Source organism: Gorilla gorilla, chromosome 10, assembly GCF_029281585.2.
Source record: "Gorilla gorilla gorilla isolate KB3781 chromosome 10, NHGRI_mGorGor1-v2.1_pri, whole genome shotgun sequence".
Taxonomy (NCBI): Eukaryota; Metazoa; Chordata; class Mammalia; order Primates; family Hominidae; genus Gorilla; species Gorilla gorilla.
Window position 1 is genome coordinate 26667247 of NC_073234.2, and position 27721 is coordinate 26694967.

General features: G+C 39.2%; 2 protein-coding genes across 5 annotated transcripts in view; one reads left to right on the plus strand and one right to left on the minus strand.

The window, feature by feature from the left end:
• The window catches only part of SMIM10L1 (small integral membrane protein 10 like 1), a 251598-nt gene that overhangs the window by 96840 nt on the left and 127037 nt on the right, over positions 1-27721 (plus strand). Inside the window, exon 3 of one of the 4 annotated variants that reach the window (XM_063694585.1) lies at positions 15732-15948. The exons of the other annotated variants lie outside the window; for them this stretch is intronic. Within the exon in view, the coding sequence (XP_063550655.1) occupies positions 15732-15861 (130 nt within the window). The 3' untranslated portion in view covers positions 15862-15948. Of the gene's footprint in view, positions 1-15731; positions 15949-27721 lie in introns of those variants that run through there. 4 annotated transcript variants of the gene reach the window in all.
• On the minus strand, positions 5511-8003 carry LOC101140222 (basic salivary proline-rich protein 3). The gene is made up of 4 exons (XM_055358687.2): positions 7751-8003; positions 6778-6813; positions 6056-6289; positions 5511-5929 (listed from the first exon to the last, which is right to left on the minus strand). Exons 1-4 carry the CDS (start codon positions 7812-7814, stop codon positions 5523-5525), a joined length of 741 nt encoding a protein of 246 aa, XP_055214662.1. The 5' UTR covers positions 7815-8003; the 3' UTR covers positions 5511-5522.

Here is a 27721-nt window from a genome sequence, read left to right on the forward strand (position 1 = left end):
TCAAAAGAAGACATTTATGTGGCCAACAAACATGAAAAAGAGCTCATCATCACCGATCATTACAGAAATGCAAATCAAAACCACAATGAGACACCATCTCATACTAGTTAGAATGGTGATTATTAAACAGTCAGGAAACAGGCTGGGTACAGTGGATCATGCCTGTAGTCCCAGCATTTTGGTAGGCCAAGGTGGGTGGAGTTAGGTGAAGTTAAGAGTTTGAGACCAGCCTGACCCACATGGTGAAACCCTGTCTCTACTAAAAATACAAAACTAGCCAGGCATGGTGGTGCATGTCTGTAATTGCAGCTACTCAGGAGGCTGAGTATCGCTGGAACCCGGGAGGCAGAGGTTGCAGTGAGCCAAGATCACGCCATTACACTCCAGCCTGGTCAAAAAAGAACAAAACTCTGTCTAGAAAAAAGAAAAAATTCAAAAATTAGCCAGGCATGGTGGCATGCACCTGTAATCCCACCTACTCAGGAGGCTGAGGCAGGAGAATCACTTGAACCCAGGAGGCGGAGGATGCAGTGAACTGAGATCAGGCCACTGCACTCCAGTCTGGTGACAGAGCCAGACTCTGTCTCCAAAAAAAAAAAAAAAAAAAAAAAGAAAGTCAGAAAACAACAGATGCTGGAGAGAATGTGGAGAAATAGGAACAGTTTTACACTGCTGGTGGGAGTGTAAATTAGTTCAACCATTGTGGAAGACGGTGTGGCAATTCCTCAAGGATCTAGAATCAGAAATATTATTTGACCCAGCAATCCCATTACTGGGTATATACCTAAACGATTATAAATCTCTCTACTATAAAGACACATGCACACTTATATTTATTGCCATGCTATTTACAAGACCAAAGACTTGGAACCAACCCAAATGCCCATCAATGATAGACTGGATAAAAAAAATGTGGCACATATACACCATGGAATACTATGTAACCATAAAAAAGGATGAGGTCATGTTCTTTGCAGGGACTTGGATGAAGCTGGAAACCATCATTCTCAGCAAACTAACACAGGAACAGAAAACCAAACACCACATGTTCTCACTCATAAGTGAGAGTTGAACAATGAGAACACAGGGACACAGGGAGGGGAACATCACACACCGGGGCCTTTCGGGGGCAGGAGGCATGGGGAAGGATAGCATTGGGGAAATACCTAATGCACACGGGGCTTAAAACCTAGATGATAGGTTGATGGATGAAGCAAACCACCATGGCACATGTATACCTATGTAACAAACCTGCACCTTCTGCACATGTATCCCAGAACTTAAAGTATAATAAAAAAGAAAAGAAAAGAAAAGAAAACTAATGAGATATCATCTTACCTCAGTCAGAATGACTATGATTAAAAGGGCGAAAACTGAAGAGATGTTGGCAAGGATATGGAGAAAGAAGAACTCTTATACACCCTTGGTGGGAATGTAAATTAGTACAGCTTCTATGGAGAACTGTGATTTCTCAAAGAACTAAAACTAGAACTACATTTCCATTGAGCAATCCTACTTCTGGGTATCTTCCCAAAGGAAAAGTAGTCAGTGTAACAAATACATACCTTTATCTGTATGTTTATTGTAGCAACATTCACAGGAACAAAGATATTGAATCAACCAAAGTGTCCATTAATGAATGATTGGGTTAAAAATGTAATTATATATACCCAATGCCATACCACTCACTCATAAAGAGAGAATGAAATCACATATATTGTGGCAATATGGATGGAACTGGGGGTCATTTTCTTAAGCAAAACAGGCTAGATAGAGGAAATGAAATATAACACGTTCTCACTCATAAGTGGATGCTAAAGAATGTGTATGCACAGATGAAGAGAGTGAAATAATACACAATGAAGACTTGGAAGTGGAAGGCAGAGGGGTTGAATACTGGGATATTAATTAATAAATACAGTGTTTGTTATTTGAATAATGAATACCCTAATGCTGTGACTTATGCACTATGTAATCTATGTAACAAAACTGAACTTGTAATACATAACATTTGTGCAAATAAAATTTTTTTAAAAATTAACAGAAACTCTAGTCATACTGCTCCCCCATCCTCACCATTAAAAAGAAGAGGCAATGACCAGTGTGGCCATAGCAGAATGAATTAGGTATAGAGCAGCCACCAATTCCAGAGATAGTTAGGGCTCAATACATAGTACTTTAGCATAGTTGAAAATTAGCATCTTGTTCTTAGAGAGTAAAAGTGGTGGCCATCAACTGGAAAACATAGAAAAGTAATATAATTTTTAAATGGCCAAGGTGGGTAATTGATTGTTGGGAAATAAATAGAACTATTTGGTGTAAACTGCAGATGAGGCTTGCTTAGATGGGCTGATAGATATGAAAGTGATGAAACTGGCTGCAGTCAGAAATTATTTTGAAGCTTGAACTTCACAATGATAACATAGTTGATTTGACTAGATGTAATGTGATGTAAGAGGAAAAGAGTCTAGAATAAATCCTAGTTTCCTTAATTAATTAGAGACTAATTTACCAAGAGCAAATAGAGTTGGAAGAGGAGTAATTCTGTAGTTGTAGGAGGGGAGAGACAGAGGTAGGAGAAAACAGGGAAGAGAACAGGAGATTCCTGGAAAGACTGATAGAGTGTTCCCCAAAGAAGGGTAGGATCAATGGTGTTAAACTGCTGAGGGGTCACAGGAGATGGATGACTGAGAATTGATGCCTGAAATGAGTAGAATGGAGGCAGTAGATGACCTTGACAGACTTGGAGTGGAAAGAACAAAAGCATCTTTAATGTGTGTTTTAAAAAAAGTGGAAGAGAGGGGATGGGGAAATAATCATATACATACATTTCAAGAACTTTTGTAATAAAAATGGCAGACAATATGGTAGGAAAGAAGCACTAAGAGTCTTAGCAAAACCTCTGTAGAAGTGGGTGATGTTTCAGCAGGTTTTTGCTGATTGAAGTAATCCCATAGAGCATAGATGTAAGAATCAGGAGACAAAAGGGTCACATGCAGAAGCAAAATCCTTGATTGGGTAATGTGGTTCAGAGTCATGAGGGGAGGTAAGAGATAGGGGTAGGGAGGCTTCAACTACAGTAATAGGAGAGAAGCCAGAGAACTGGGATTGAACTGAATGTGGGTTGCTTAACTTGGTGGTGATTATGGCAAGATCCTTCTATTCCGATTTTTCTGAAATTCATAGTGAATTATCTGAGGCTATCGGTGGGCACAGGGGCAGTTTTCTAATATTGAACCTTCCTTGCTTGAGAAGCAGACATGCCAATCTCTGCAAGGTTTTTGGTATGTATGTTATCTGAATAGTCTCCACACTCTAAGGTAGTTGTTGTGATTCTTCTCATTGTAGATAAGGAAATTGGCACTCTGAGAGACCAAGTAGCTTTTTAAGAGTTCAGAGCTAGCGAGAAAGAGTTATGTCTTAACTAAAATCTGAGAGTGTCCCAATTCTTTGCTCCTAAAAGTCATGCTGCCTCCTTGATGAAATCCATTCAGGTTTCATTAAAGAAAGGTGAGGAACATTGGGAGGGAGAGAAGTGATCACTGTTAAAATAGGGTCAATGGGATAGAAAGGGTTCTAGGGATAAGAAGCACAGACCCATATTCATTCCCTTGAAACCAAACTCAGTTTCTTAGAAATTATAAGGATTTCTTTTAGTTTCTGTGACTTATTTTCCATTTGTTGTGTTTTTTGTCCTTAAAATTACTGGAATATCAGTAAACAATCTGAGAATAATTTTAAAATTTCAATTTGTGCTGTAGAAGCCAGAGAAGGGCCAGGCATTTTGGCTCACTCCTGTATTCCCAACATATTTGGAGGCCGAGGCAAGCAGATGACCTGAAGTCAGAAGTTCTAGCCTAGTCTGGCCAACAGAGTGAAACCCCATCTCACATGAAATTACAAAAATTACCCAGCAATGATGGTGGGATCCTGTAATCCCAGCTACTGTGAAGGGTGAGGTAGGAGAATAGCTTGAATCCAGGAGATGCAGGTTGTAGTGAGCCAAGATTATGCCACTGCACTCCAATCTAGGTGATAGAGCAAGACTCCATTTCAGAAAAAGAAAAAAATAGAAGTCAGGGAAGGAGATAAACAGTAAAACATTTTTCATGGCAGCTGGCTAAATTAGGATTAAAGAGGAGGGAATATCCCTGGAAGCATCAAAGAGAAGGGGTCCTAGATGTTCTTATAATGTGTTCTTGGTCCTCACACTCCACATTCACAAACACTGAGAAAGAGACACCACAATCAGAAATTGTAAGCTGTTTATTTTATTGGTATATTAAAGGTAGAGCTATGACCACCTTCTTCCAATGTCATGGCATTTGAATCATTTGAATCACTGTCATCTTCTTATTCACTTCCTGAAACAAACAAACGAGGAAGTTCATAGATCAGACTTGACATGGCAGGAAATGTCTAATTCCTCACCGGTGTTACTGCAGTAGAGTACGTGAGAGCCCATCCTCTCTCCCCAATCCCTTCAACCTCCTGTGATTCTTTCCTAATTTTTTCTGTGTTCACTCTTTTGATGCCCTTGCACACAATGTGCTCCAAATTGTTGCTTAGAAGATGAAAAGATCATCCTTAGGTTGTTATGACTCACTGCTGTTGAATTTGTTCAGGGATATATTTACACATATGATAATCAGAACCTATTTTATAATAGTGATAAAATGAAACCACCCTCAGTGTCCAGTGACAGGGATTGATTAAAGAAATCATGGTGCAGCCACACAATGGAGTAGCATAAAATTGTAAAAGCAAACAGAAAACCACTGAAGAGATGTATTTAGCTTCATAAACTGATGTGGAAATTTTCAAGAAGTGTATTTTTAAATGACTACCATATATACCTGCATATAAGTTATGGTATTAGTGGTAGGGTAAAAGAATGCTGTATGTCTATGCACACATAAATATTTCAAAGAGAAGATCCCATAAAGTCAACAGTGGTAGCTTTTTGAAGGAAGGAAGGTGGGTAGGATGAGCTATGCCTTTAAAATTAGCTTCATATTTTTCCATTCCATTAGATATCTTTTGTTAGCTTAATCATGTACTTACTGAAAACTAAATATCTAAAAAATGAGACACCATTTAGCTGCTGAAAGATCAGGGACCATTTGGCAGGAATACTGGACTCGAGAGGCTGGCGTGAGGCAGGGATGAGCAAACAGTGCTCAGGTGAAAAATTTAAATGCAATATCTCTGAGTTTGTGGACAGAAAGCAGAGCACCAAGAATTGACATGGTACTACTTCCTCATTGCCAACACAATTTAAGACAGATTGTATGGTATGTTGTTTCTCAACATCAGAATTCCTTAAAGAGTTTGTTAGAAATACAGGGTCTTCTTACCCTATTCCAGAGTACCTGAATACAAATCTTTAGAAATGTGTTCTAGGGCAATACAATGTCAATGGGTTTTTAGTTGATTCATTGGCACAATAAAGTCGGAGAACTGTAACACTTAGAACACTTGGTGAAGAATAAACTGGAATCATACCTGTCATTGAACCTTGATTACTGGGGAGGCTGTCCCTGGGGAGGTCTGTGTGGTCTGCCCCCTTGAGGAGGTGGAGGTGGTCCCTGGGGCTTTCCAGCGGGAGGTGGCAGAGGCTTCTGGGGATTGCCTCCTGGTGGGGGTGGTCCTTGTGGCCTTCCTGGAGGAGGGGGACGTTGAGGTTTATTACCTTCTTGTGGGGGTGGTCCTTGTGGCTTTCCTGGACGAGGTGGGGGACCTTGAGGTTTGTTGCCTCCTTGTGGGGGTGGTCCTTCTGGCTTTCCTGGATGAGGTGGGGGACCTTGGGACTGGTTGCCTCCTTGTGGGGGTGGTCCTTCTGGCTTTCCTGGACGAGGTGGGGGACCTTGGGACTGGTTGCCTCCTTGTGGGGGTGGTCCTTCTGGCTTTCCTGGATGAGGTGGGGGACCTTGGGACTGGTTTCCTTCTTGTGGGGTTTATCCTTCTGGCTTTCCTTGACGAGATGGGGGACCTTGGGACTGGTTTCCTCCTTGTGGGGATTGTCCTTCTGGCTTTCCTGGACGAGGTGGGGGACCCTGGGACCGGTTTCCTCCTTGTGGGGGTGGTCCTTCTGGCTTTCCTGGATGAGGTGGGAGACCTTGGGACTGGTTTCCTCCTTGTGGGGTTTGTCCTTCTGGCTTTCCTGGACGAGGTGGGGGACCGTGGGACTGGTTGCCTCCTTGTGGGGGTGGTCCTTCTGGCTTTCCTGGACGAGGTGGGGGACCTTGGGACTGGTTGCCTCCTTGTGGGGGTGGTCCTTCTGGCTTTCCTGGACGAGGTGGGAGACACAGGGCATTTACTGAATAGTTGCCACAAATTTTTACAGTAACGCAGCTAAATGGGGAAATGCACAAAAATGAGACCCAGATACTAATTTCTTTGCATTTTCAGTGAAGCTCTAGAACTCTGGAGTGGAACGCTGGGGGAAAAGGAAGCAGTTGAGGGGCTCTGAGTCTAAGGAGGAGTCAGAATAAGGACACTGGCCATTTGTCTGTCATCTCCCAGCAGGCACTCCTGGCAAGAGGGAAGTCAACCCACTCCCGTTTTCATCTAAGCCAAGCATCTCTGCCATTCAATTTGGTGGCCCTGCTCATGGTCCCCCAAATCAAGGTTGCATGAAGATTGCCTGCATTATTAGGGAGACTAACATTAATCAGTTCCTGAAAGGAAAATGTTGGTGAGAAGACACTGGAGAACTGATCCATTCATAAGCAGAAAAAGATAGTTAAAACAGATTGAGAATGAATTGGGATTTACCTGATATTACGGAGGGAGATTCTTCCTGGCTGACATCTAGAAGAGAAGCACAGGATGATGGGAAAGGTTACATCTCGAATCTTGCAAGATTCACAGGTGTTCTACAGGGAAAGGGGACTTCTCACCACACCCCATGCATCCCCTGGGTTAGCTTGTCAGCTACCATCTGTGAAGCTGCTGGAAGGGGAGGAAGGTGTAAGGGGAGGCAGGGTTGTTACCACACAGAGCAACAGCCATGAACTCAATATAGAAGAGCCCCTTTTTTTCTTCCCTAGCATCCTTCAAGACTTAATGCTAATTTAGTTTACACATGCCAGGTACTTCAATGTGATATTTTGGTATTCTTATGCCCTCCATCTCCTATAAATACATTGCTTATATTCACAAGCTTTCTCAATTTCGGTAACCAGAAGTAATCGTTTCAATACAATCTTACCTATACCACTCCCAGCACATTGAAATACTGTGTGTAGGGGAAAGAAAAATCACAATGATTGAATCTGATATTTCTATATCTGTAGTTAGACATAGGCAAGTGTTTTATCCAGTTCTGTCTCTGCAGTATCTCTAATGTGTGTTTATCTCCATCATCAATGCTGATCCACCAGGTAGAGCAAGGCCACCATCATCCCTGTGTACTTACTGAGATCAGTTTAGGATCTTCACAGCTGGACTTTCCTGAATCTGCCTTGCATTCGCCACTGCATCCTTCACAGCACAGTTTTATCTCTCTATAAATGCAAATCTTACCTTCTCATTCCCCTGGTACAAATTCTTTATTGGATTTTCATTGTACATTAAATAAACTAGAAGCCCTTGGTGTGGAATGAGGGCACAACAGGTCTCCTGATCCTAGGCATGAAAACTCTGCAGCCCCATCTGTGTTTTCATTCTCCTCTCTTCCCCATAATTACAACTATCACCTCCTAAGCCCCAAGCAGAGTCACCACATCTTCTCCTCCTTCTGTCTTACCTTCATTTAAGCTCTGAGCTGAGCTCAGGGCCAGCAGGGCCACCGACAGCAGAATCAGTAGCATCTTTCTGGAGGCTCTGGAGTCACTCCCAACTCTGTGCTGGGAGAACCATGGCAGCTCCCTTTATAAAGAGGAGCAGAACAGTGGCACCTTTGAGCTCCACACTGGATGGGCCTCACCACCCCAGAGACTGGGTTCTGCTTTCCTTACTGCAGGTCAGGTGTATCCCTTATTTCTGTCTGGGACTCTAGCCCAGAGGGACAGGTTGGGTTGGATGTTGTTTGTACCTTATTTCTAAAAGGTACAACTATGACTTGAACAAAGGTTTTAAAGGAACTGTGTCCAAGCAATCAGCACCGTGTCATAATTGAACTTCAGACGTCATTAGAGTTTCAATATTTTTGGTAAGACTATTGTCCACTTTCCACTTTGCTGTTTATTTCTGTGTATGTGTGCATGGGCAGTGAAGCTACAGCCAGCGGTGATGATGATCAATATCTCTGGCTGTTTTTATAGCCTATTTCCATCTCTCGTGATGTGTGTGTACAGACAGTATCACATTTAGCTTAACTTTTGATGCAATAGAGATAGTTTCTGCTATCTGGGCGATGTTTGAGGACAGCACACTCCTGGGCACACAGATGACAGAAGGCTGCCTCACAGCCTACTCAGGCTACAGCTATTGTTCATGCTTCTGTGGATCTCACTCAAGTCAGGAAAGGCTTGTTGTTGTGCAACACAGGAAGGCCAAAACTGTGTATTTTAAAGTATCTTTAGGGGTTATGATTGCAAAATGGACGCAGAAACCACGAGGAAATTTCTAGACCTGAGAAAACTGAATATATAGTTCCTTGCAGGAACCATGCGATATCATGTTGCCAAAACTTCCTTCATGCTCTTCCCTTTCTCTAGAATATTCTACAAAATTCACCCTCTGCTTCATTTAAGAATTGTATTGAATTCCTACCTCTGATAATTAAGTGGCTACAATTCTACATTCAAATAAGGTAATCAGATACCCTCATTAAAGCCTCAATTGCATTGTATTGGTTTTCTTGGTTTAGTCAGTATTTGTGTTACCTGTTTTCTCAGATTCTTCTTCCACAAAGAGTATTTTTTCTACAATATTCTGATATGCATTCCTCCCCGACGTTCTTCCTGGTACTTCTTTGTTCATATTTTATTTTCTGAGTCAAGCTCATTTTGTGTAATTTTCTTTACATATCTGGCTTTTTCCCCCAGGAATTTGGTAAGATTTCCTTTATTTAATCTTCTAAGTAATAAGCTATAATTCTTACCACCTTTGTTTTATTCTTGTCTGTGTAATTTCACAATAAATGTTGTGTTTCCAAAAAGCCCTCTCAGAGTCCTGCATTGTTAGCACTTCTTTTAGCTGCTGATTCTTCTGTTATATCTGGTAAATCCCTGCTCATCAGTTCGTGGAATATACAGGTTAGTCAGTATCAACAGCTGCCATTTACCACTTAGACCTTCTGTGTGTCTTGTGTAATTGTTCACATTTTGTGCGTGGCTGGTATTAATTTGAGGACAGCTTGGTGGGAGGTATGATGGAGGTAGAGAGGGTATGTGACAGTAAATCCTAAAGACAGACCTCTTGACCATTGTGGATGAGTGGATCCTGGACTGTGCAGATGAGGGTCTGGTCTGGCCCTTCTGAAGAGTTGGGGGTAATAGTACAAGAAGACTTCCTAATACAAAAGGCTTTGCTACAGATAACTTTGCCCTTGCAAGGGAGCCAGGAAGATTGGTATTTTCCCTGGCAAAAATATAGACATACTTGAAAGGGGAATATATTATTAATTGGAAATTATTTCTGGCTCTATGGAAAGTGGACTGGTTCTAGCTAGTCTTCATGAGTTTTATCTTAGGCAGAGAGTACTTGCTTGTGCCAGCAGGTCCCATTATATTATTGAGATTTCTATCTCTGGTCTCACCAGACACTATTTTCCATAGGAACTGGAGATGACCAATCCTGCCTAGGTGTCTTAAGTTAGACCATCAGGTAACAAATGAATGTCAGAAACAAGGAGCAGCAGAGAGGCCAGGCCAACATTGCCTGATATTGTCACCAACTTAGGTTGCTGCAGGCCTGATACAAGAAAGATTTGTCCTTGGCAGGAGAGTACAGGAAGACAACAGAAATGCCCCTAAAAGTCCCTTATCTCAGGCCCTTTCCCTGACTTTCTCGAATGTCAGCAATGAGTAAAGTGTATCAGGAAAGCATAAATATCAGCTATGCACTAACCAGACAAAACAAAAACAGAAGTGATGGAAATGTGGAAAGGGACACTGTCTGTGAGTGAGGGTGGGTGGAAGAGAGGAGCAGGACTGCATCAGGAGATTGGGCATCTAGAGGTGAGTGGCAGCCCTCAGCACTCCACTTGCTTTCTAATATCCATGTTCATATTCTGAGACCCTGAAGGAACAGTCTTCAACATGTGAAATTTTAGGAAACACAATTCAGCTCTCATAACAACTCCCAACCTTTTCTAAGTCACTAACAGGTGTTCAGTGGTTCAAAAATCCTCACTCCCTTCAGGCACTGCCCTTTAGCAAATCGAGTTGCCTCCACTTTCAACACTCATCCCAAATACAACCACTTGCATAATCTTTACTAGAAGGTGATAGTTCAGGCCACGATGCTCTCTCCTGAAGAGCTTTAATATCCTCAGCTGCTCTTGGTAACATTCCTACCCCAGCACATCCCATATCCATTCCCCTCACATCAGTTAGGGTGATCATTGAAAAGTAGGAATTAGATCATAACACTTTTGTGCTTCAAATGCTCTTCTGCACTTGTAATAAGATCCAAATTTCATGCCTCAGCTCTCTCGCACCCACACATCTCTCTCTTTTTGAAGACTGGGAAGTTCTGTGAACGGAACAGAAAGCAGAATCTTCCTCAACTTACTGTGCTCATTTCATAAACCAGCCATTCTGATAATACAGTTGTGTGTGAGAATTCAGATTTGCTTTGAATTGTCTAAAAGCTTCGGTTACACTGATGTAATTGTCATCTTTATACTATATTATATATTATATGATAACATAATATATATTATGTGATGGTCATCTTTATATTTTTATTTGATGTCGATGCTCTCTAAATATATATTTCACAATTATTTGAGCGTATTTATATTCTTTCCATTTATCCTAGCAAAGGCTGATTATAATAGAAAACATTTCTTCAGCATTTACTGTATGATATTCAATCTTCAGAACTATCATATTAGGGAGGTGTGATGATTATTATTATCTTAATTTTGTAGATGAGGTGACTTAGGTGCGTGCCTAGGTTCATGTAAAGGTAGTGAGTGGAATGGAAGGCAGTCAGCTCTCAGATCTGAGTTCTTGCCTACTGTGCTTCACTGGTTACTTGGTCTTCATTCATTCATTTCTTTACAAGAAAGTGAAAGGAAATGAGATTCAGAGAAGAAAAACAAGTTTCTCTTAGAATATTTTCAAGGTTAAATTTTCCTGAGACTTTAACAGCTGAGGTGAGAAAAAATATATTTTCCTGAGTAAACATGTTTGTTTGAAATCATAATCACTTTTAAAATGTCTTCTAGTATTCTGCTTTACCCCTTGCATTTATATAAAGATACTCAGGGGAATTAATTCCTTTTTTTCCTCATTACAAAACCCTGTCAATGTAGATCCTGTATGGATTTCCTTAATCCATGCTACATGCATTTTTCTTGGGTGGCATATTAGCATTGGCAAAATTTGTGTATGCCCTTTTAAATTGACTAAATTTGATCCTCTAATCACAATGGAATTAACATTCTAGAAATCCAAGAGGGAGTCTGATCAGAGAGTTGTCTAAGAAAGGATAAATTGTACACCGCTTACACAGCTTTCATATTCTGCATGAAGATGTCGCCTGTGTCCTGGCCCCAGAGCTGGTGTACCATCCTGAGTGGTTGGGGCTGTAGAAGGCATTGGTCATCAGCCTAAGGTCAAGTGTCTGTAGCCTCAGCTCACTACTGTTATCTCAATGTCAGAGTGTATTCTTCACCTTTCAGTTACACTTCCTAGCAGTTCATAGAGAAGTACAGTCACAGCTTATCTCAAAAGAAATACAGAGCCATGTATATCACCCTCGTATTTTCCTGATGATGTACCAAGTCGGTAAGCTGATACATTTAAGAGGAATTTCATTAAAGTGATTAATCAATGACTCACTTATTAAACAGATAAACCTGTACCTATATCTTACAAAAGATGTTTTCTCTTCTGCTTAAAAACCACAAATTATTATTTTATTTCATTGATATTGAAATCCACATGTATGCATATTTTTCATCTTGGAAATTGGGATGTGTGGCACATTGTGTTTTTAAAAGTTGATCACGACAGAATCATTCATCTAATGTTTTCTTACAATGGTACCTTGACATCCTCTCTTGAAGGGGTGAGGTCTGTTTTTACCCCCTTGAGCTTGGTTAGAACTTCGTTACTGCCATGACCAATAGATTATATCAGAAGTGATACTTTATGACTTTTGAGTCTAGATCGTAGAAATGCCATGCAATTCCAAACTGTTCTTTCTGGAACCTGCCACATGCTGCGAGGAAGCCCATGCTGTGAGACAGAGATAGAACATTCATTTTAAAAATGATTGGATACAAAATTATCGCTAAACAATATTCAATAAACAAGTTTGTTTCAGTGACCCAATTGCTACCTATACCACATATTATATTTCTACACATGCATGGCTACATAGCTAAAGATTTATGGATTATTCCTTTCTATCTTGCATAGTGATGTTTCAGATGCCTTAGCTCTTTTAGTACTTACAATAGCACTTTGAGGATTTTTTGCATTTATGTTCACTTTTCAAAGGTAGAAATAAAATCTTAATATGATTGAGTGACTTTCCCTTGGACATACACTTCATAGGTAACAGCATAATGCAATGCAAGGAGAGCGACAGAGTGAGAGAGAGAGAGAGAGAAATGAGAAAATGACCTTATTCATGAAAACAATATAAAATACCTAGGATCAAATAGCAAGAAATGCACAGAATTCAGTTGAAGAAGAATGATCAAACTTTAATGCAGAATATGCACTAAAATGTATATACATGTAAATTTGTAGGGACATGGATGAAGCTGGAAACCATCATTCTCAGCAAACTATCGCAAGGACAAAAAACCAAACACCACATGTTCTCACTCATAGGTGGGAACTGAACAATGAGAACACTTGGACACAGGAAGGGGAACATCACACACCGGGGCCTGTTGTGTGGTGGGGGGACGGGGGAGGGATAGTATTAGGAGAAATACCTAATGTAAATGATGAGTTAATGGGTGCAGCACACCAACATGGCACATGTATACATATATAACAAACCTGCACGTTCTGCACATCTATCCTAGAAATTAAAGTACAATAAAACATATATATATTTAAAATAAAAATAGAAAGTAAAATCTTAATGTGATCGAGTGATTTTCCCTAAGACATACACTTCACAGGGAACAGCATAAGACAATGCAAGGAAAGAGACAGAGAGACACAGAGAGAGAGAGAGAGAGAAATGAGAGAATGACCTTATTCATGAGAACAATATAAAATACCTAGGATCAAATAGCAAGAAATGCACAGGATTCAGTTGAAGAAGAATGATCAAACTTTGATGCAGAATATGCACTAAAATGTATACACATGTAAATTTTTGCATGGGAAATTGCAATATTCAAATAGGACTAATTTTCCAGGTGTTCTGGTGAAAATTGCACCACGGTCCCCTCTTCATGTCTGATTTCAGCTTTGCTCATTCACAAACTCTGTTATTTTTCTATTTGTCATTCCATTTCCACAATTTTGTTTACATTTGTTGTTTATTGTCATCTCTTCTTTCATTCTCTTCATCCTTGGGTATTAATTTCCTCTGTGCTTTTTATTCTAATTTTACTGGGACATTAGGAAAGAGCAGAAATCAGTCCATGTTTATGTGTTCAATGCACTGTGCATTCCAATACCCTTAGTAGAGAGACAAATTCCTTATCACAGTCTATAGCAGGTTCTACAGATGATCTTTCTGTTTATGTCTCTTTCTATTTAAGTGTATTCAAGTGACTTTACAAGGCAGACTGCTATTACCTGTGTTCCTAATTTTATCAGAAGAATCTGCTGCTGTCTTTTCTTCCCTGGCTGCATTAAATGTAACAGGACCATGAGTTGATAATCACATGGTTATTTTTTACAATGTTATTGAATAAACATCTAGCAACAATTTTAAATGATGAATACATTTTTATACTCTAATAGTCTAACAAATATAATTTTTTAATAACAAATGTACATTGTTTCAAGTCTGTTACTTATCCATCTTTAGAACTGCCAAAGCAAATCTCTCCATACTATTAAAAGAATCTTCTGTGCCTTTTAGTAAGCAGACATCATCAGAAACAGAAGTTTATGATATGATACATAAAGAGTTTGAATTTATCTTACATTTTTACTAACCTTATTTTTTAGCTAAACTTTGGTCTATATTCACATTTTCTTGACTGAAATATGCCTTTGTACATTTTTATTGAGCAATTAAAGGCTCATTTAACCAGTCATCCTAACAACATGGACATATGGCTTTTGTCAGATTGGAATGATCTACAAAGCTTATGAGGCTTGAACTTTGGGGTCTTTCATGTGCACAGGCCCTTTCCAAGACCCTGTTTTGAGTGAACAGAATAAAAAGAGATGTAAAAGCTTCATGAACTAGCAGTGGTCTTCTTTATGCCAACTCCTTTACTCAAGCCTTTATGTATTTTTCTGTCTTCCACTGACCCATGGGGACCATAAGATTTCAAGAACTTCTCCTCCCTAAAACAAACTCCAATCATTTGAGGGATATCTGATTTTTTTTCTGAAAAGAAGACTTGAGAATACCTATAGAAGCAAGTTTCTAAATAATCTGATTTTTATGTCTACAAATAATAGCTATCTTCCAGCACTGCTGTAAATGTAAGGTGGGATTGCAGATTGTACATGGAAGAATCTGAAAAATGTACTTTAGTGGCTAAACTGAAGGGCCTATTGATATGAGGTATGGCTTTAAATTCTTGCTCTTCTACTAGTTTTTCCTCTGCAGAACATACTCCCTGCAGAATGGTGCCTTCCCTTAGTATTTGTAGTGTTTCTACCTCTCAGCATGGAACAAATGGTCAATGTTAACAATGGGTTCTTTCCTTTACAACTCACGATGGGGTAAGGAAAATTCTCATGTTTGTTTCTGTCTTTTCACCTTTGCATTCATAATATAATCATCTTAAATACATATCTACAGGCACTTAGCACCACAGTAAGTTTTATAATTTTTGCTTCAACACAAATGTATTGTCTTTCAGTTTTGCAGCTCAGAAATCAGTACTGGGTCTCACTGGGTTGAGTCCATGTGTCATGGAAGGAATTCCTTTCTGGAGGTTCTAGAGAAGAATCTCATTTTCTTGCCACATTACCTGTTTTCTTCCATCTTCAAAGCTAGCAATACCAGTTGAGCCTTTTGAAACTCATGCAGAAAACTTGAGAAGAAAAGGAAGATATTTTTGTTAATTTACTTTTTTCTCACTTTGTTTCTTTTATTCTACATTCTTGAATTTCCAGAAATTCCTTTTCTATCCTTTCTTTTATGTTGAGAAAGTTCCATCAAGCCATTTTTAAAAGATTAGTTTGTTGGAAACAAATTCTTTTAGGTTTCCTTCTTTTCTTTCTTCTGAGAATACCTGAATTTCCTTTTTATTATGGAAGGACAGTTTTATTGGACATAAACATCTGGTTTGCAATTTTTTTTCCTTCAGCACTTTAAATATTTGAGTTACATTCTTCCTCATTTCCTGGTTTCTGATATTAACTCTATGGTTATCCACATTGTGTTTTTCCTATAATTATGATGCCATTTCTTGCTTGCTTTTTAAAAAATATTTTATTTGTTTTATTTTTCAGAAATTTGACTATGGTGTTGCTGGGCATGTGTTTCCTTGAGTATATTATGATTGGAATTTTCCCACCTTCTTGCATTTGTAAGTCTATGTCCTTTGCAAGTGTGAGCATTTTTTGGCCATTATTTCTCTAAGTCCTTTTTTAATATCATCCTCATTGTTCTCTTTTCTGAAATTCGGATTGCATGATTGTCGCATCATTTGTTGTGGCCTTTCATATTTGTGAAACTACGTTAAATTTTTTCAATTGTTTTACCCTGTGTTGTTCAGAGTATAGAATTTCTATTATTGCAACCCCTAAACACTGACTGAGTCTTTCCTCAATCATTTGCTTTCTGATAATTTTCACAGCCAATATGGTTTTTTCTTAATTTTAGACATTATATATGTCAGTTCTGAAATTTCTATTTTATAATATTTTATAGTTCCTTTTTCTGCTGAGAAGTTTTTTCCCATTCTTTTCTGCTGAGAAGTTATTTCCCTCTTTATTTTGGAAATGTTCACATTTACCTCAGAAAAGATGGCTATAAGAGCTGCTTTAAAGTCTGATCATTTCCATATCCAAGTTGTTTCAAGGTTGTCATCCCTTGGTTGCATGCTTCATGAAGAATTGGTCAATTGTTTACGGTTTGTAAAAGTGTATTGAGTAGTTTTCTATTGTATTCCTCACATAGGCATTTTCTCTGTTTACAATACACGAAAAGTTCAATAAGGCAAGCTTTGGACATTGAAGGGTGCAGGCACTCAGGCTGCATCGTGATCCACCCACTGGCTCCACTGGCAGATGGGTTAGTCCCACTGACATTATTCTACTTGGAGCTTCTATGTGGATGATTCTCCTTGGCTCTTATGAGATAAAAGCGTAAGTATTTCACATAATACACACTTATAAAATTAAAAACAATAGAAAAGTGCACTGAATGGGTCCCAAGAGCCCTATCCACAATGTCTTCCTAACTTTTCATCTTCTGTACCCCATTTGCTCAAAGCTCAATTGAACTCAAGCACTTCTTTTTTCTTTTGCCCTACAGGAACCGCAGAGTTTAACATTTGTTTCTTAGATGCTATCCCCGTAGCCAGGCAGCCCTGCTGTCTTCTGACTGGGGATTTACAGAATGCAGGAAAATGAGGCTGAGGTAGAAAGAGTGACTATACACCTAGCATGCTGGCTCATGACTGTAATCCCACTACTTTTGGAGGCTGAGGTTGGAGGATTATTGATGCCAGGAATTCAAGATCAGCCTGAGCAATGTAGTGAGACGTCCCCATATATGTAAGAAAATGTACAAAATCAACCTTGCATGGTGATTGGCACCTGTAGTCCCATCTAATTCAGAAGGTGATCTGGAAGAATTGTTTGATCCCAGGAGTTCAAGACTGCAGTGAGCCATGATTGCACCACTGTACTCCAGCTTAAGAGACAGAGCAAGTCCCTGTCTCTAAAAAGAAATAATACTAATAATAACATTAATAATAATAAATGACTGCTGCAACTGAAAAGGTTTTTTCCCCCACCTTGGCTTCTAGCCCCAGGGTCTACCTCCTTTCAAATGCATCTCCAATGTCTATGGATTCTACAGACTTGCAGTCTCTTCCTTTCTTTCCCCTCATGTGTCACTGTGGCTCTATCCTGTATCCTCAGCAAGCCTTCCCACACTCCGACAAAATCAAGTACAATGGTGAACTGAGCAAGCGTGGGCAATAGAGCTATAAATATTTATGTTTCTACCCTCCTTGATATTTTTGCAATATTTGGAGATGGGTATGTAGGGCCTTTAGTCCTTCTTGGGTCAGGGTCATCTCAGCCTTAAAGGAACTGAGATCAGAGTAGAGAAAAAGAAGTGATAAGACAGATGTGAACAAAGCATCTTCATGCAAGTAAGCAAGATACATTTACTGCTAATTCAAGCATTGTAACCTCAGCCTAAGACTCAAATGAATAAACACTGAATTTGAAGTCCCCCCAAGGTGTGCAACAGCTTTGGGGGATTTTTAATGCTTTACCTCCTGTTATCTGTGGAATGGAGCAAAAACTAAGTGTTACATGGGAAGTTGGTTTCAATTATACCACGTGGTACTCAGTTTACAACCATTTCCCAATCCTACTTCTTAATGAGCTATATAAAAGGAGATTTATTGACCACTTGTCATACATTTTGGTCAATGTGCCAGCTATTGATATGTATTTTTTACATTATTAACTGAAGAAAACTGAATGCCTTTTACAAATGTTATAAGATTACAAAACAAAAAGAAATCCAAAGGAAACAAATTAGGGTTGTAATGTGCAAGCCTAATGATTTTCCATCAGAACTCTCATATAATTGCCCTGTTTGATAAGAGAAATGAGCAGGAGCAAGGTTGTGGTGAAGGACTCTGCTGAAGCTTTCCCAGGGATTCCTATACTAAAGCTTTGGCTGTCTCAAAGTATTCTCAGAATAAGCAGTTATTGTCATTCTCCAGAAAGTCAACCAGCAAAATGACTTGAGCTTTCCAATAAACTCTTGCCATGACCTTTGTGCTCTCCTCCACTTTTGTTTTGACTGGACTTTTCCACTTCTTGGTAGCCATTGCATTGATTGTACTTGTTTTCAGGATTTTACTGGTAAAGCCATGCGTTATCTCCTCTTATAATTCACTGAAGAAATGCTTACAGTCTTCATTGCTCCTATTTAAATTTTTAGGGAAACCTCTGCTCTTGTCTGTATTTCATCTTGGTGACACAGTTTGGGCATCCATCACGTGAAAAGTTTACTAAACTTTAGTCATTCAGTTAGAATCATGTAAACTGAACCAACTGAGAAGTCTGCAATGTTGGCTATTGTGTGAGCTGCTAATCATCACACATCTTCTCCTGGGTATAAAGAAGATGAATTTATTCCTTGCAATATGATGTGAATCATCTGTCACTGTAGACTTTAGGTTCAACATTGCCTCATTCCTTCTTGAAATGAGGAACTCCTCATTGAATTTGTGAACTGCTGACTTCTACAACCAATGGCAACTTACCATGTGCCAAGTAGGACAACTTTTTGGACACCATCAATGATTTTACCTTCTTCCACCCAAGCTTCACCATAAATTTGATGTTTTTACTCACTTTAATTTTAGAAGAATTCATGTTGCTCTTCTAGGGGCTCTTTTGAAACTGCTCTCTTATTTTTCTTGATGCCTCAAACTAGCTCCTGTTCAGACATGTTATAGCAAAACATTATGATTTCATTTTGGTGCCAAAAAACTTGGAATCCATTCATGGTATTTCTTAATAGAATATACATTTTCCATTAACATTTTAACAACCCACTGCATATAGGAAGGCGTCCTGATACAATAAGCTCTACTACAGGTAACTAAGACTTTTCCAGCTGACTAGGCAGATTGGTTTCTTGTTTTTCTCCTAGCATAAATAGGAATGTTTTCTGAAGGTGGAATATAATACCAGTGGCCAAATATTCTCCAGCTACATGGAAAGTTTAACATTTGTAAGTAAGAGTCACATGCTTTAATAGAGACACAGAGTGCTTGGGCCAACCTGGTGTCCTGATCTTATTGAATGATTTTCTCTGGTTTCACCAAACATTATTTGGAAAGAGAAGCTGGCGATGAGCAGTCTGGCCTAGGTAGCTTACGATGGCCCATTAAGTAGGGAAGAAACGCAAGAGAGAAGAAGCAGAGGGGAGTGCCAGGCAGATGTGCCTCCTTGTGGGAATCAATAGTCCTGGTTGGAGGCAGGCTTCTCTTTGTCTACTGAGTACAGCAAGCCAAGAGGTGATGCTTCCAAATATCACTCAGCTCACACACTATTCATGACCTTCTCCTATGTCAGAAATGCATGAAAGAGATTAGCATATCAGGAAGGAGTAAATATCAGGTATCAAGCTACCAGAGACAACCAAAACAGAGGTTACCAAAGAACTGAAGGAGACAGTGTCACTTAGGATGAGGTCAAAGCAAGGAGCAGGACTGCAACAGGAGCTTAGGCACTTGTCCATGAGTCAAGGACCTCAGTAATCCACTTGCCATTTAAAACAAATGTAAATTTACAATGTGCCAAGCAGGACTCTTGATTTCTACTCCTAAAACCTGCTCTCCCCTGAATTTCTTCATCATAGCCGTCAAAACAAAATATCACAGACTAGATATTCTTAAGCAATAGAAATTACTTTCCAACACTTCTGGATGCTCAAGTTCCATGAGGAAGGTATCAGCAGGTTTAGTTCTTCTGGGCTGTGTCTGCTTGGCATCTAGATATCTGCCTTCTTGCTGTGTCCTTTCATGGACGTGTATGTACTTCCTGTGTCTCTCTCTACAAATTTCCAGTTCTTATAAGGAATTTCCACTTCTTATAAGGACAGCAATCTTACTGGATTTAGTTCCACTGAAACTCCATCATTTCAGCTTGATCACCTCTTCCTAGGGCTGTTTTCTAAACACAATCATATTCTAAGGAAAAAGAAGTTGGTTGTGGATTTTTGTGTACCTATGCCTATCATATTTTGCTAAATATTTGATTATGTAGAGATTATTTCTTTGGAACTTTGAGCTGTGTGAGGACAACACAAACCTGGCCATTCATGGCTGACAGAAGGTTGGCCCTCAGCCTGGTCAGACCCACACAAATTGTCTAATATTCTTTGGATCTGGCTCTAGTCAGAAAAGTCTTGGTGTTGTAGAATACAGGTGTCTTCACGCATTGTATTATTAATATTCATGGGGAGGTTAAAACAAAGTTGGCCACGAAAACTACGAAGGGGTTCTAGAATGAACAGAATGAATACACAGGTCTTGAATGGGACATCTTATTTCGTGTCTTTAATTTTTTTTCCTTGCTCTACCCCTTTGTTAGAATGTTTGATCAGATTCAGTTTGGGCTTTACATCTTTTAGGAAATTTTGTTTTTTAATATAGATTCTCACTCTGTCACCCAGGCTGGAGTGTGGTGTCATGATCCTGGCTTACAGCATCCTTGAACGCCTGTGCTCAGGGGATTCCCCCACCTTCAGCCTCTTGAGTTGCTTGAATTACAGGTTCATGACATCATGTCCGTTTATTTTTTGTTTGTTTGTTTTAAAATTTTCTTGAAGAGATGGAGCCTCACTTTGTTGCTCAGGCTGGCCTTTTTTTTTTTTTTTTTTTTTTTGGAAACGGAGTCTCACTCTGTGTCCCAGGCTGGAGTGCAGTGGCGCAATCTCTGCTCGCTGTAAGCTCCGCCTCTTGGGTTCATGCCATTCTCCTGCCTCAGCCTCCTGAGTAGCTGAGACTACAGGCACCTGCCACCACGCCCGGCTAATTTGGTTTTGTATTTTTAGTAGAAATGGGGTTTCACTGTGTTAGCCAGGATGGTCTCGATCTCCTGATCTCATGATCTGCCTGCCTCAGCCTCCCAAAGTGCTGGGATTACAGGCGTGAGCCACTGTGCCCTGCCTGGTCTTGAACTTCTGGCCTCAAGGGATCCTCACACCTGACTCTTCCAAAGTCTTGTGATTATAGGCATCAGTTGCCACATTCAGCCTTTCTTCTAGGAAAAATTTTTAATCACTCCCAAGCAAAATGCGTGGCCACAATTATATGCTTAAATAAGATGGTCTGGCACCCACATAAAAGCCTCAAGAGTATTGCATTGATCTATTTCTTAGTGCCTGTGATATCTGTCTCCCAGATTGTTCTTTCACACAGAAATTTTTTTCATTTTTGCAATATTCTGAAACTAATTTCTTCCCACTCTCTTTCTAAAATGTATTTGTTGAAATTTTGTGTTCTAAATCAATCTTGCCTGTGTTTACTTTTCATCTTATATCTGACTTCTTTTTAAATAACATTTGGGAAAATTTTTAAATCTAATCTTCTAAGTAACCATCATATTTCTTGCTACTCCTTTATTTTTCTTTTTGTTTTTAAAATTTGCATCAATATACTGTGTTTCCAAGGTCTTTTTACTGAGGTTCTGTTGGTAGCTCTCTTTTCATCTGCTGACTTTTCTGTTACATCAAGTAGTTCCTGCCCATCCTTTCATCCTTTTCATGGAAAGCGTAGGTGAGTCAGTATCAACAGCTGCCACTTATCATTTCAGGCTTTGAATAAGTCTCATGCTGTCATTCAGTTTTTGTTCAGGGATAGTGATAACTTCGGGATGGCCATGTTAGAAGTAATGAGTAGGGGGATGTGACTGGAAATCCTAAAGACAAACTGCTTGATCAGTTGGATGAGGGGATCCTGTGTTGTACACGTAAGAATCTGTTCCTGCCCTTCCAGAATGGTTTGAGAATAAAAGGGGATTTCAAAAAGTTTGTGGAAGAATATAATTACAATATGAAAGTAGACATTATGTAAACTTTATTTCTTAACGTAAGCTCCATCACATTCAAGAAGTTTAGCAAGTAATGATACAAGTAATTTAGCCTATCTATAAAAATTGAGGATCCTGAAATTAGTTTCAGAATGCAGTCTTTTCACATTATTAACTGAAGAAAACAGAGTACACTTTAAAAATATTTCAATATTAGAAAAAAAAAAGCTGAAGTCCAAAGATACTGCATCACAACTGTAAGTTGGGTGCCTAGGGATTTTCTTTTTTTTTTTTTCTTTTCTGTTTTATTTACATAGCTTGGGGAACAGGTGGTGTTTGGTTGCGTGAATCAGTTCTGCAGTGGTGATTTGTGAGATTTTGGTGCACCCATCATCCAGGCAGTATACACTGCACCCAGTGTATAATAGAGAGGTAAAAGTGAGGTCTTTTACCCCTCTCCCCTTTCCCACTCTTTCCCCCTGAGTTCCCAAAGTCCATTGTGTCATTCTTGTGCCTTCGCATTCTCATAGTTTAGCTCTGATTCATGAGTAAGAACATGCGATGTTGGCTTTTCCATTCCTAAGTTGCTTGACTTAGAATGATAACATCAACTTATGAGAGAGTGTGGAGTAAGTTAGCCAAAACTTTAGCAGGGAAATGCCCGGAAAAGCTTTAGCAGAGAGTTCTTATCCATCACAACAATGCTCCTGCTCATTTATCTCATGAAACAAGGGCAATTTTGCAAGACTTATGAGGGACATTCACTAGGCATCCAATCTCATCCATTTATCTGCTAAAGATTTGGCTAACTTTCTCCAAACTCCAAACTCATAAGCTGATGTCGTCATCTTTGACCCTCCAGAAAGTTAACAAACAAAATACCTCGAACATCCAAAAATACCGTTGACATGATGTTTGCTCTTGTCGCATTTATTTAGACTAGACCACTTCCACCTCTTGGTAGCCATTGCTTTGATTCTGTTTTTCCTTTAGGATGGCACTGGTAAAGCTGTGTTTGATTTCCTGTTACAAGTCTCCAAAGAAATGCTTTAGGATCTTTTCTTTTCTTCTACTTCCTACTTCTTTAATTTTTCATTGAACCTTCTGTTCTTCTCTGTAGCTGACTTAGGTACAGCAGTTTTGGCCATCATCAAGTCGATAGTTTGCTCAACTTTAATTTTTCAGCCAGAAAAAAAATTTATGTAATCTGAACCAATTGACAGTCTTCTTGTGCTAGCCCTTTTTTCTGCTGTTAACTGTGAGGTCTCTTCAATTGGATTAAAAGAAGATAAAATTTTTGCCCATAAGTTGATGTGTATGGTCTGCTGCTGCAGAGTTCACCTTCACCATCATCTAGTCGATTCTTAAAAGAAGTTATCCATTTGTGAAGGGCTGATTTACTTGGGCACAAATATTTCATGATGCATCAGTGATTTCACCATCCCTCTGCCCAAGCTGCATCATAAACTTGATATTTGTTCTTGATACAATTTTAGTAGAATATTTGTTGACCTGATAGAAGTTGTTTTCAAACTGCTGTCTCAACCATGTTAGTGACTGAACTATATCCTTTTCAGACATGTTGTAACAAGTTAGTAAAAATGTATTTTGGTATGAAAAATGTTTATATCCATGCATAATTTTAAAAAATAATATGTATTTTCTACAAACAGTTTGAAGATGCCTTATATTACTGGAAGTTGTCCTCATACAATGAAGTTTGTTGCTGATTACTCTGCCATTGGCTGGTGATCAGGCAGATTGTTGTTTTCCTCCCTCACCCCTTCTGGAATATTAGGGATGTTTGCTAAGAGGAAATATATTACCAGTTAGCAATTCTTCTTTGGCTATGCAATAATAAAACAATTGTAGCTTGACTTTATGTGCCTTATGGGAGGCACAGAATAGTTGCCTGGCCTAGCAGGTACCCTAATGTTATTGGGATGAGTGTCACTACATTCCACACACACTAATTGGACAGGGAAACTGGAGATGAATGTTCCTGCTTAGTGACTTATGCTGGACCTTCTAAGTAGGAAAGGAAGATCAGAGGGCAGGCACAGAGGGAAGTGCCATGCAGACTTGCCTTGTTGCATAGGTTCCCGTAGAAGTGATAGTCCTGGTGAAAGAAAGGCTCCCCCTTGTCTTGGTGAATACAGGAAGACAGCAGGCATTGCCTTCAAATATCACTCAGCTCAGGCCCTTTCCCTGACATTATCCAATGTCAGCAATGAGTGAAAAAGATTAGTGTATTAGAGAAGAATAAAAATCAGCTATGAACTCTCCAGACACAAATAAAACAGAGGTGACAGAAGAGCTGAAAGAGACCCTGTCAGTGAGTGAGGATGGGGTCAAAGTGAGGAGCAGGACTGCAACAGGAGCTCAGGCACCTTTCGGTCAGTTGAAACTCTCAACAATTTGCATCAATATACTGTGTTTCCAAGGTCTTTTGGGTTGGGTTCCAAATGTCCATCAATGATAGACTGAATTAAGAACACGTGGCACATATACACCATGGAATACTGTGCAGCAATAAAAAAGGATTAGTTCATGTCCTTTGTAGCGACATGGATGAAGCAGGAAACCATCATTCTGAGCAAACTATCGCAAGGAAAGGAAACCAAACACCGAATGTTCTCACTCATAGGTGGGAACTGAACAATGAGAACACTTGGACACAGGGTGGGGAACATCACACACCAGGGCCTGTTGTGGGGTGGGGAGATGGGGGAGGGATAGCATTAGGAGAAATATCTAATGTAAATGATGAGTTAATGGGTGCAGCAAACCAACATGGCACAAGTATACATATGTAACAAACCTGCACATTGTGCAAATGTACCCTAGAACTTAAAGAATAATAAGAAAAAATAAAATAAAAAAAATTGACACCCTAACATCACAATTAAAAGAACTAGAGAAGCAAGAGCAAACAAATTCAAAAGCTAGCAGCAGACAAGAAATAACTAGGATCAGAGCAGAACTGAAGGAGATAAAGACATGAAAAACCCTTCAAAAAATCAATGAATCCAGTTGCTGGTTTTTTGAAAAGATTAACAAAATATATAGAGCACTAGCCAGACTAATAAAGAAGAAAAGAGAGAAGAATTAAATAGACACAATAAAAAATGATAAAGGGAATATTACCACTGTCCCACTGATATACAAACTACCATCACAGAATACCATAAACACCTCTACACAAATAAACTAGAAAATCTAGAAGAAAAGGACAAATTCCTGGACACATTCACACTCCAGACACTAAGCCAGGAAGAAGTCGAATCACTGAATAGACCAATAACAAGTTCTGAAATTGAGGTAGTAATTAATAACCTACCAAGAAAAAAAGCCCAGGACCAGTTGGATTCACAGCCAAATTATACCAGAGGTACAAAGAGCTGCTGGTACCATTCCTTCTGAAACTATTCCATACAATAGAAAAAGAGGCACTCCTTCCTAACTGATTTTATGAGGCCAGCATCATCCTGACACCAAAACCTAGCAGAGACACAACAAAAAAACAAAATTTTAGGCCAATATCCCTCATGAACATCAATGCGAAAATCCTCTATAAAATACTGGCAAACCGAATCCAGCAGCAAATCAAAAACCTTATCCACCATGATCAAGTCAGCTTCATCCCTGGGATGCAAGGCTGGTTGAACCAACAGAAATCAATAAACGTAATCCGTCAAGTAAACAGAAGAAATGACAAAAAACACATGATTATCTCAATAGATGCAGAAAAGGCCTCTGATGAAATTCAACACCCATTCATTCTAAAAATACTCAATAAACTAGTTATTGATGAAACATATCTCAAAATAATAAGACCTATTTTTGAAAAACCCATAGCCAATATCATACAGAATGGGCAAAACTGGTAGCATTCCCTTTGAAAACCTGCACAAGACAAGAATGCCCTCTCTCACCACTCCTATTCAACATAGTATTGGAAGTTCTGGCCAGGGCAATTAGGAAAGAGAAAGAAATAAAGGTATTCAAATAGAAAGAGAGGAAGTCAAATTGTCTCTGTTTGTAGATGATATGATTGTATATTTAGAAAACACCATCATCTCAGCCCCAAAACTCCTTAAGCTAATAAGCAACTTCAGCAAAGTCTTAGGATACAAAATCAATGTACAAAAATCACAAGCATTCTTATACACCAATAACAGACAAACAGCCAAATCATGAGTGAACTCCCATTCACAATTGCTTCAAAGAGAATAAAATACCTAGGAATCCAACTTACAAGGGATGTGAAGGACCTCTACAAGGAGAACTACAAACCACTGCTCAAGGGAATCAGAGAGGACACAAATGAGTGGAAAAACATTTCAGGCTCATGGATAGGAAGAATCAATATTGTGAAAATGGCCATACTGCTCAAAGTAATTTATAGATTCAACACTATTCACATCAAGCTACAATTGACTTTCTTCAGAGAATTAGAAAAAACTACTTTAAATTTCATATGGAACTAAAAAGAGCCCATTTAGCCAAGACAATACTAAGCAAAAAGAACAAAGCTGGAGGCATCATGCAACCTGATTTCAAAGTATACTACAAGGGTACAGTAACCAAAACAGCATGGTACTGGTACCAAAACAGATATATAGACCAATGAAACAGAACAGAGGCCTCAGAAATCATGCCACACATCTACAACCATCTGCTCTTTGACAAACCTGACAAAAACTAGCAATGGGGAATGGATTCCCTATTTAATAAATGGTATTTGGAAAACTGACTAGCCATATGCAGAAAACTGAAAATGTACCCCTTCCTTACACCTTACACAAAAATTAACTAATTGAAGAGGTCCTTAACATCCCTTGTAAGTTAGATTCCTAGGTAGTTTATTCTCTTTGAAGCAATTGTGAATGGGAGTTCATCATGATTTGGCTGTTTCTCTGTTGTTGGTGTATAAGAATGCTTGTGATTTTTGCACATTGATTTTGTGTCCTGAGACTTTGCTGAAGTTGCTTATCAGCTTAAGGAGATTTTGGGCTGAGACGATGGGGTTTTCTAGATATACAATCATGTCATCTGCAAACAGGGACAATTTGACTCCCTCTTTTCCTAATTGAATACACTTTATTTCTTTCTCCTGTCTGATTGCCCTGGCCAGAACTTCCTCAACAAAATAAAAGAGAATACAAACAAATGGAAGAAAATTCCATGCTCATGGATAGGAAGAATCAATATCGTGAAAATGGCCATACTGCCCAAGGTAATTTACAGATTCAATGCCATCCCCATCAAGCTACCAATGACTTTCTTTGCAGAATTGGAAAAAACTACTTTAAAGTTCATATGGAATCAAAAAAGAGCGTGCATTGCCAAGTCAATCCTAAGCCAAAAGAACAAAGCTAGAGGCATCAGGCTACCTGACTTCAAACTATACTACAAGGCTACAGTAACCAAAACAGCATGGTACTGGTACCAAACCAGAGATATAGACCAATGGAACAGAACAGAGCCCTCAGAAATAATACCACAGATCTACAACTATCTGATCTTTGACAAACCTGACAAAAACAAGAAATGGGGAAAGGATTCCCTATTTAACAAATGGTGCTGGGAAAACGGGCTGGCTATATGTAGAAAGCTGAAACTGGATCCCTTCCTTACACCCTTACACCTTGTACAAAAATTAATTCAAGATGGATTAAAGACTTAAATGTTAAATCTAAAACCAT